We start from the raw sequence: 10,041 nt of genomic DNA, 5'->3' as shown, positions 1-10,041 counted from the left end.
AAAATAAAAAAAAAACTGTATTAGCACAAGAAATAAACAAAATGAACGGCCAGTAGAGTAAGAAAAACAATAGGTTGCCAGTTACAAAGGATAGCAAATTAAAAAAAAAGGAATGTCGCAGAGCTCGCTTTATTTACTAGAAAGAAGATCGAAAATTCGCTAAGCTCATGTGACACATTTTCTGAAGTGGCGAGGAGGATTCTCCTGTGCAGTGCACATTCTGCGATGGCGAACGTTAGGGTGCCCCTGCGATCTTACTGCCCGAATTTGAAGGGCTGAGCGAGATAAGGAACTTTATTTTTCCGTCTCGGAAGTAGCCGCCATTCTTCAGCGAGGCAACGTCCATATGAAATTTGACGTGCAAGTGTAGCCGTGAGGGATTGTCGCGCTCGCAGGAACAATGCTGGGCAACGGGAGCCAGCAGAAATGGAGGGGATTTTTCTGGGTGCACCGCGTGCATGCTCCAGACAGGCGGCCAACAATTTGAGTCCACCAGCGTCCCGTTAAACTCGATCTCCACAATGAGGGTAGGTGCTGCAGGAAAGCCGTACTTCCAAGCGGCAATGGTAAAGTACGTGTCGTTCATGTACCGCACCGTCATCTCGGTCAACTTTTCATTCGTTCCCTGCAACTGAATGATTTCCTCACAGTTTTCCAGGATCAGCACATGACTCGCCCCCACATTTTTTTCAATCCACTCGGGTGTCGACAGCGCACTGTTCAAATGCCGAACGCCATCTTTCAAAGTCTCCAAACGGGCAACGACACGCCTGGAATCAGGCTTCGGGGAAGTTTGCCGCGAGTGTTCCAGGTGGACTAAGTGTTCACACTTTGGACGTATCTCATCTTCTTGTTCCGAGCTGAACGACAGCGACCTCGACGTGCTGGCTTCTTCCAATGAATTTTGCTGAGACGTCCGCTTGTGCGACACGGTCGAGGAAATCGTGACGGTGATTTGTTCCATCTCGGCCTTTAAATTCTGCTCGCACGCTCCGAGCTCCCGAGTGAACCTTGCTTCCTGGTTTCTGACTTCTTCTTTAAGCTCATTCAACTGACTCTGAATCACTGGCAGCAGCTGGTCGTGGTTGAGGCATCCCAGCATCGCCTTCACGTCTTCAAGGGCAGCGTTCACGTCTTCGAGTGTCACTGCTGTAGGTTGCGAGGACTCTGCGATCGCAGTAGAAACACCGGCACTGCATCCGGCCGCGTAGTGCGTTGGCAGGTCTTTGTGCTGGACTCCCTCGCCGCATCGCGAACAGTCCACGGTGTGAAACGTGCATTCGTTCTCGTAGTGCTCCAGCATGCGGTCCACGGTGCCCGTGTACTCGCAGCCGTGTGCTTCGTTCCAGCAGTACACCTTAATAGAAAAAAAATATATATATATAAATAGTCCACATGAAACTTTGGCCGACAAACTATTTTTAATTAAGGCGCCGTCTATACCTGTCCCTAACATTTAGAACACATCTTTACATGAATTGCGGTGTGAACCAGCGTTATCGCCAGATTCTTTGGGGAAGCAAATATGCTCAAAATCAACAAGCATTATCTGTCGCAGTCTAAACATTAAAGATGCATCAAACACTTAGTGAATCACTTAGTTATGCTTCTAAATAGCAACACAGCTACTCCCACAGAAGAATGAGCCTTGGTAAGCGAGAATCGAGGAAAAATGCGCCCACAGTTGAACTATTCTTCCAGCTCCAAACTTACCTACGAGTACAGCAGCATTCTTGTGCAGTGGAGACCGCCATATGCTTTTTGCATGCTAGCTTGCTACTTAAATAAATGCGGTCACCCACTACGGGCCAAGGTAGCTGTTATGGGGTGGTTGCGAGAGAGTGTGTGGGGGGGGGGGGGAGTAGTTGAGGAATAATGCCTAAATGTAAAATTTTGCTGAAATGGTCGTTTTTGAGAAGCAATACCATCTTCTAGAACAATAACTAGTGAATTTATTTTGTAGTGGTACCCAACCTCGTTTTCTGAAGTTTCAGTGCAAATTTCAATGGAAAGAAGAATAATGTTTGCATAGAAAGTGATTAACTATCACTGAATTATCACTGAATTTTCACTGAAGTGATTAATCATTACCAGTTTCCCTTTGAATTTAACGCAGAAACGACAAGCCCAAAAGTCAGTGTGACGTCGCACATATCAATGTATTGCCTTTTTGTTATTTCTCTCTTATTTGTGACACTAAGAAATAAGTGAATACGAGTTCCAACAGAATATTTCGCATGAGCCTACAGTCAGTTTGTGACGATGAGCGGAACGAGAACAAGGTGAAAGCAGAAGCCAACGTAATAGGTGGGAACTAGAAAGAAAATACAGAGGATGATACCTTATCCGTAAGTTTGAGACATTGCAACCAACAGACATAAACGTTTCAAAGGGAGCTTTAGAATACATCCGGGGTGCTAAACTTGAAGCTATAGGCAACAATTAGTTTGGTTTCTTAGCGCTTTTTCTCCCTTTCCTTCCTTCCTTGCTGTTTTTTTTTTTCTTTTTCAGCCGGCGTGTCAGACGCCGTTGACACGCCGGCTAACACGCGGCCGTTGACACGTGATTGGCAGACGACGGGGCGCCTGGCCTTGTGCACAGCACTCCATCATTCTCAATTCCACACGCCACCACACCTGTGCTCGTTGCCGCACCCGCCCGCCTTACGCCCTCTCCCCCTTATTTGAACCCCATCTACATATACGGTGGCGGGAAAAGCATAGGTGGCCTTGAAGAAGACGAGTCCACTTGTCGAAACGTTGGCTCCTGCTTTTACCTTGTTCTCGTTTTGATCGTCTTGAATTTCCATCTCTCGCCTTCCCCTCTTTTCCCTACAGTCAATTTGTGTTGCTCTATTGTGTTAGTTTTGATAGACGCTAAAGACGAACATTTGGTTAGGGTGAATTTGCGTATTACTGTTCGGCAATGGTAAAAGGGGCACTCTAATCGTTAGGCGTGCACATATGTCGCAGCGGTATTATGGGAATACGAATGCATAATTGCCTTCCGCCGCCCCCCCCCCCCCCCCCCCCCCCCGTACAAAAGAAAGAATTGACAGAAATTGTTTCTTTCCTCCTCACCTTCACGGCGTTCGCTTTTCTGGTAGGGAATTCACAACACCCGCATTCCCCTTCTTCGAATGCCTTTCGATCCAACGGACACTGGCCAACGTCCCCTTCGAGACTGGCTGCGTGACAAGATTGGCACAGAGCGTGCCAGCACGGCAACAGCACCATCCGCTTCGGTATCATGCGGCAGAGGCCGCACACACGTGAAGGGGGAACCTCGTCGACGAACCGCGTCGGTCGCCTGTTGACGCCGGCGACGACGTGGCCGCGAAAACTGTGCACCCGTCCTCGTCCGTGTTTCGGCATGGCGGCGTCTTCCGGCGCGAATCCTACGCTCGCACAAGAGCGTGGTGGCTTGTTTTACCGAGCTTATCGCTACTCAGTGGTGTCAGACACTTTGCCTAGATCAGCGTCAACGAGAGATAGAATGAGCCCTGCACGCGCTATCGCGTAGAATGGCGAACTCTTATCGCACTTTTCGCCTCCGCAACGCGGCGAGAAACAATAGCGTCGTTACGGTCGGTGACAGCAGTCAGTTACATCTCCCGCCGATTCCGCAGCAGCGGCACGCGGTGCCCTGTCTACCGGACCCCTAGCGCCATCTGACGAATAGCTGCTCAAATGCGGTAGGATTACTGATGGCGTCACCAGCCGGCGCTGTGTATTTGTCACTCTGCCAAACGGAAGTGATGGCGCGAAACAGCGTGCTGATATTAATTTTAGCCGGGTTTCGGGAATTACAAGATCTGGACAGCTTTTTCCGTGGAAAGAGTTTGGGGAAAGGATGTCGTCTATTTGAAGCGAAGCACGTGAGGGAACTGCTGAACTCGCACTGATCGGAAGTGACTGCTAGGTGCATTCCGCAAACGAAAAGCACCACACAAGCGAGATGCGTGAAGGTCGGCGTAAGTTACTTCGTTATTTACGATGTGGACGCATGAAGTTGTGGGCGACATTGGTTCTTGCAGATCGGCGACTGCAGACAAATCTTAGCGGCGAGCTGCGATTGACGTGCTGGCATCGCAGGGAAGTGCCAGTTTTGTTAAGACTACTCTGAGAAAATATTTTCGCCCAAATTACTGAAAATTCGAGACTTGTTATGTTGTTGCAATTTTTCGGTGCGTGCAAAGGAGGTTCCAATAAACCACGTCCTCAAATATTTTGGTGATCTCAACTGCACCTGAGTCGATATGCTGGGCGCAGGAGGGTGTACGCCAGCTGAGCCAGGTGCTTACTCCGTGGCCAGGTGCAACCCCTCCTCGTAGCTCTCAGCAAGCCCTGGCGCTGTTTGAATGGGAGAGAGGATTGGGAAAGAGTTCTACAGCTTTACTTCGGTACAGTGTGGAAACAAATTACTTTTTCTGCATACACTGGTAAGCACTATAGGTGTCCCGTTGCTGCCATCGTTGGTGTAAAAGCAAGGAATTCAGTGTTAACGCATTTGGCCTAACGCCGGAACATAAAACAGTCTGCTGTCGGACAAGCGCGATCCAGCGTTGACGCCGTTCTACTTCATACGATCGGCTCGGGGACCTCTAAAACTGTTCCTTGCGATGCATTAACATTTGCCGTGTATTTCGGACGCAGGACAATGCGTGGTACTACAGCGTAATATCAAATACGAACGTCGACTTGAAATCAATGGCTTTAACAGCCGCACGGCAATAGTCGAGAGAAAGGTATCGAGGTGGCCGCCATAAGTTCAGAAACCAATCGAGGAGCACAAGAGGAGCGCAATATTTAGGAACACAATCTGTATTAGCACAAGAAATAAACAAAATGTACAGCCAGTACAGTCAGAAAACAATAGGTTGACAGTTACAAAGGATAGCAAATTTTAAAGATGGAATTTCGCAGAGCTGACTTTAATTAAGAGAAAGGAGATAAAAAATGTGACACAATTCGGGAAGTAGCAAGGAGGACTCTCCAGTGCAGTACACATTCTGCGATGACGAACGTTAGGGTGCTCCTTTGACACCATTGTCCTCTTCGGTATTGTTGAGGAAGATTTCGAACTCTATCTTTCCGTCTCGGAGGTAGCCGTCATTTTTCATCAAGGCAGTGTCTATACGAAATTGGAGGTGGAAGTGTTCCAATGAGGGATCATCGCGCTTGCAGTAACAACGTTTCACACAGTAAGCCAACGAGCGTTCATTCAATGTTACTTTATCCACCGCTTGCACGTGCCAGAAGGGCGGCCAACACACAGAGTCCACCAGCATCCCGTTAAACTCGGTCTCCACAGCCAATTCAGATGGAGAACCATTGTAGAACCAGACGGCAATAGTACAGTACGTGTCCCTCATGTGCCACACCGTAATCTCGGCAAGCGTTTTATTCCCTCGCTGCAACTGAAGGATTTCCTCGCAGTTTTCTAGGGCGAGCAGATAAGTCGCCCACGAAATTTCTTCAATCCGCGCGGTTGTCGACAATGCACTGGTCAAATGGCGAACGCCACCGTACAAAGTCTCGCAATGAGCAATGACCGGGCTGAAATCAGGCTTCGGGGAAGTTTTCCGCGAGTGTTCCATGTGGACTAAGTGTTCCAACTTTCTTAGTATCAGATCCTGTTCCGAGCGCAATGACAGCGACCTCGACGTGCTGACTTCCTCCAATGTATTTTGCTGAGAAATCAGCTGGTGGGACACGGTGGATGAAATCGTGGCGGCAATTCGTTCCATCTCGGCCTTTAAGTTGTGCTCGCATGCTCCTAGCTCGCGAGAAATCTCGGCAAACCTGGCTTCCTGGTTTCTGGCTTGCTCCGTAAGCTCATTCAACTGACTCTGAATCACTGGCAGCAGCTGGTCGTGGTTGAGACATCCCAACATCGCCTTCATGTCTGCAAGGGTCAGTGCTGTATGCTCCGAGGACTCTGTGATCGCTGAAGAAACACCGGCCCTGCATCCGTTCACGTAGTGCCTTGGTAGTTCTCTGTGCTGGACTCTCTCGCCGCATCGCCAACATTCCGTTGTGTGAAATGTGCATTCGTTCTCGTAGTGCTCCAGCATGCGGTCCATGGTGCCCGTGTACTCGCAGCCGTGAGCTTCGTTCCAGCAGTACACCTTTAGAGGAAATAAAATATATAAATCACACACATTACCATATTTTAACCGACAAAATATTTTTACTGAAGGCGCGTTTCGTCGCTGTCCCGAACTTTTAGAATGTACGTTTACATGAATTTCTGTGTGAACCAGCGTATACGCGAGTTCCTTTGGGTCAAGCAAATATGCTGAAAATGAACCACCGGTATCTGTCGCTGTCTGAACAATGAAGATGCACCAAACACGATTACTGGATCAAAGTGATTCACCTAATCATGCTTCTAAATAGCAAGACAGCTACTCTCACACAAGAGTGAGCCTTGGTAAGCGAGAATCGAGGAAAAATACGCCCATTCTTCAACTATTTTTCCAGCTCCGATGTCATCTACGGGGGCAGCAGCATTCTTGTGCAGTGGAGACCGCCATTTCCTTTTCGCTTGCTCGCTTGTTACTCAAATAAATGCGGTCACCCACTACGGGCCAAGATAGCTGTCAGAAGGAGGTTGCGGGCGAGGGGTGGGAGTTGCGGTTGAGGAATAATGTCTTAAAGTAAATATTTGCAGAAATGGTAGTTCTTCAGAAGCAACACCAAATTTTAGATGAATAACTAGTGAATTTATTTTGTGGTGTACCCAACTTCGTTTTCTTATGTCTCAGTGCTAATTTCAGGGCAAACAAGAATGATGTTTGAAAAGAAAGTGATTAACTATCACTGAATTATCACTGAATTGTCATTGAAGTGATTAATTATCACTAGTTTCCCTTTGAGTTTAGCGCAGAAACGGCAACCCCGAAACGCTAGTCTGACGTCACACATTTCAAAGTATTGCAGGGTGTCTACCAACCGGGAAAACCGGGAATTCTCAGGGATTTTGAATTGTTTGGAAATACTCAGGTAAAACGCAGGGAATTTGTGCTTCTATCAGGGAAAATGAGCGGTAACTTTATTGAAAGGGAACGAAAGTCGCGGTAATGCTGGCTCGAGTAACGGTGAGGAATAACAACGAATCATCTTTGACGCTGTGTCAACTGAAGGAAGTTGCGGCGTACAGTCATCAGCCGACTTTCCGGACGCCCGATAATTCGAACGGCTTCCCGGCACCACCACGTAACCCATAGAATCAGAGTATATGAGCGTCTGGAATTTCGGACGCAAGAGCCCTTCGTCGTCCGATTTTCCGGACCGTTTGCCGATACCGCAGATCCCTAACGGCATTACTCAAAGGCACTACCGCTGCCAGTTTGATTATCTCGCCGCCTCGAACGGGCGCTGGCACGAAGACCCGTTGGCAGCCGTAGGCCTAGCTGCTTTGATGTTCGCTATTACGCTTGTTGCCGTTCTGCGCCGTGTTGTTCATTGAACGAGGTCACCGCTGTCAGCGATGACACCGACTCCGGTTTTGTTATCCTCGCGATTGGCTGCTAAGCTTGGAAAGCAGGGCGCGTTGCATCGTGCCGGTTTTCGAAAGTCAGCTTCGCCTCAATATGGAACCGTTAAGCGGTGAAGCATAACTAGCGTAGGAAGGGACAATTGCCACGGGGCACAGTATGTATTGCTTAAATATACACGCGTGCACCCGCCGTCTCCTGCCAGAGTACATACGCCTAACAAGTGTAATGAAAAGCCTTCAGAGCTTTTTCGGACGTGCCTGTGGCGATTTCAGACCTTAAGGGCAGTAATAGACATTGCATTCATTTTTTTTCCAACTGGCCGATTTTTCGGACGTTTTCAAGGCCCATAGAGAGGGCGAAAAATCGGATGTTGACTATACAACTGACCAAGAGGATGCATCAAATGGTTCGTGGGGCGAACGCACGGGGGAAGGAACACTAGAAAATAAAGGACCTAGGCACTGAGGAATGAACACGAAAGGAAGCGCGCCGCCGCTGCTTTGAAGGAGCTTAAGCCTAAATAACGAAGTTTCGGCTGACGCCGAAATACAGGTGTCCCTCATCCGAACCAAAATAAACTCTTTGAAGCTGTGAAATACAACACTCAGGCGTTGTGTCCAGGCCGAGAGTATGTCAAAAGTATCGGGACAGTTGAGGTTGAGAGAGAATCTCACTTGTGACAAAGTTTGGGCCTCGAAGCAATGAGCTTGCTATCAGTTGATAGAAATAGCTCATGTTCGAAAATATTTCGTTCTGTATGCGTCCTTTGTATTCGTATTTCAGAATGTTCGACTGGATCTGCGATTGGTGTTACCATATTTTTTTTCGAAGACGTTTTATTCACTGTGCATTTTACTAACTCCTCCCTTCTGTTCCCTTTTTGAATAAAATAAACGGTGCTCGTTACTATTCAAACTGCATTAAGTCATTTCTTTTTCACGTGCTTACAAGAAAGTGACAGCATTGGGTGACGTGGTGCCAGGCAATCTTGACATAAAACGAAGTTCTCTGTCACTTCGGGAATTTTGCAAGGTGACTTAGGGAAAACCTGGAAAACTCGGGGAATTTGGAAACGTAAACTTGGTAGACACCCTGGTATTGCCTTTTTGTATTTTTTTCTTATGTGTGACACTAAGAAATAAGTAAATACCGAGTTCCAACAGAATATTTCACATGAGCCTACAGTGAGTTTGTGTTGTTCTATTGTGTTAGTTGGGATAGACGCTAAAAGTACGATTTAGTCAGGGCGAACTTGTGTATTGCTGTGTGCGATAGTAAAAGGGGCACTCTAATTGTTAGGCGTGCAGATATGCCGCAGCGGAATTATGCGAATACTAATGCTTAATTGCTTACCCCCCCCCCCCCCAAGGAAAAAGAAATTAAAGTGAAAGAAATTGTTTCTTTGCTCCTTACCTTCACGGTGTTCGCTGTTCTGCTAGGGAATTCACAACCCACGCATTCCGCTTTATCGAATTGCATTTGATCCAATGGACACTGCTCAAAGCCCCCTTCGAGGCTGGCTGCGTGGCAAGATTGGCACAGAGCATGACCGCAGGGCAACAGCACCGTCCGTTTTGGTATCATGCGGCAGAGGCCGCACACACGTGAAGGCGGAACCTCGTCGACGAACCGCGTCGGTCGCCAGTTGACGCCGGCGACCACGTGGTCTCGAAAACGGTGCACCCGTCCCTGTCCACGATCCGGCATGGCGTCGTCTTCAGGCACGAATCCTATACTCGCACAAGAGCGCGTTGGCTTTCTCTACCGAGCTTATCGCTACTGAGGGGTCTCGTACACTTTGGCTAGAGTAGCGTCAACGAGAGAGAGAATCAGCTCTGCACGCACTGTCGCTTTCAATGACGAACTCTATATCGCACCTTGGCCTCCGCAACGCGGCGAGGAACACTTGCTTCGTTATCGTCGGCGACTGCCGTTCCATACATCTACCGCCGTTTCCGCATGCGCTGGTGCATATGCATTGGGCTTGTTCTGTTGTCACGTGCCCTCGGCCGCAACATACATTGCAGGGCGCGCGAACGCGTGGAGAAACGGCCCTGCGCGCCTTCTGGCGTCGCAACCGTGTCGTCGAGACCGACTTCTGCGCGCATGCGCGTCCCTTCGTGACGGCAAGCGTGCAGGATTCCGCGCTTTCTCCTTGCGCGCGGGCGATAACGGGGTGCATGCGCGACTTCGTTGTATTAGAGTTGTCGGACGATCCCACGGCTGGCATACAGTTGTAGGAGTTGTCGGACAATCTCGCCGCTGCCACCATTTGTAAGCGTTGAAGGTCGTAGAGAGGAACTTGGGAGGAACTTGGTGAACAGGGTTTATTTACATATTAACATTTTAAACAAGAGATAAATTCGACAGTCTATGCGTGGCTCCCAAATTGAGCACGCAAGACGAGTATACAGCACACAGCTCACGAGTGCATTTACGAGCACAGAACACGGCGACGAGCACCGAGCACGACGACGAGCACACACTAGCAGCCGATAATCGCTGCTTATAAGCACTCCGCTCGACGTCAGTGTTCG

The 10,041-nt window shown here is 48.6% G+C and overlaps 2 protein-coding genes across 2 annotated transcripts; both read right to left on the bottom strand.

Annotated features, from left to right (window-relative positions):
• On the bottom strand, positions 1-4,630 carry LOC129380193 (uncharacterized). Its single transcript, XM_055068854.2, has 2 exons — positions 3,081-4,630; positions 1-1,357 (listed from the first exon to the last, which is right to left on the bottom strand). The coding sequence occupies exons 1-2, from the start codon at positions 3,372-3,374 to the stop codon at positions 236-238; spliced, it is 1,416 nt and encodes a 471-aa protein (XP_054924829.1). The 5' UTR covers positions 3,375-4,630; the 3' UTR covers positions 1-235.
• Positions 4,631-4,801: 171 nt separating this feature from the next.
• Positions 4,802-9,373, bottom strand: LOC129383827 (uncharacterized). The gene is made up of 2 exons (XM_055068738.2): positions 8,918-9,373; positions 4,802-6,130 (listed from the first exon to the last, which is right to left on the bottom strand). The coding sequence occupies exons 1-2, from the start codon at positions 9,209-9,211 to the stop codon at positions 5,027-5,029; spliced, it is 1,398 nt and encodes a 465-aa protein (XP_054924713.2). The 5' UTR covers positions 9,212-9,373; the 3' UTR covers positions 4,802-5,026.
• Between the last annotated feature and the right edge of the window lie 668 nt (positions 9,374-10,041).

The sequence above is a fragment of the Dermacentor andersoni genome, chromosome 9 (assembly GCF_023375885.2).
Source record: "Dermacentor andersoni chromosome 9, qqDerAnde1_hic_scaffold, whole genome shotgun sequence".
Lineage (NCBI taxonomy): Eukaryota > Metazoa > Arthropoda > Arachnida > Ixodida > Ixodidae > Dermacentor > Dermacentor andersoni.
The sequence above is the reverse complement of the archived record's forward strand: the minus strand, read 5'-3'. Positions and strand labels throughout refer to the sequence as shown.

What these genes read in the sequence shown, in the direction of transcription:
- LOC129380193 (XM_055068854.2), bottom strand. Translation starts at nt 3,374, where the DNA reads ATGCCGAAACACGGACGAGGACGGGTGCACAGTTTTCGCGGCCACGTC. An exon ending in GAAAAGCGAACGCCGTGAAG is followed by an intron (nt 1,358 to 3,080) that starts GTGAGGAGGAAA and finishes TTTTCTATTAAG; the next exon opens with GTGTACTGCTGGAACGAAGC.
- LOC129383827 (XM_055068738.2), bottom strand. Translation starts at nt 9,211, where the DNA reads ATGCCGGATCGTGGACAGGGACGGGTGCACCGTTTTCGAGACCACGTG. An exon ending in GAACAGCGAACACCGTGAAG is followed by an intron (nt 6,131 to 8,917) that starts GTAAGGAGCAAA and finishes TTTCCTCTAAAG; the next exon opens with GTGTACTGCTGGAACGAAGC.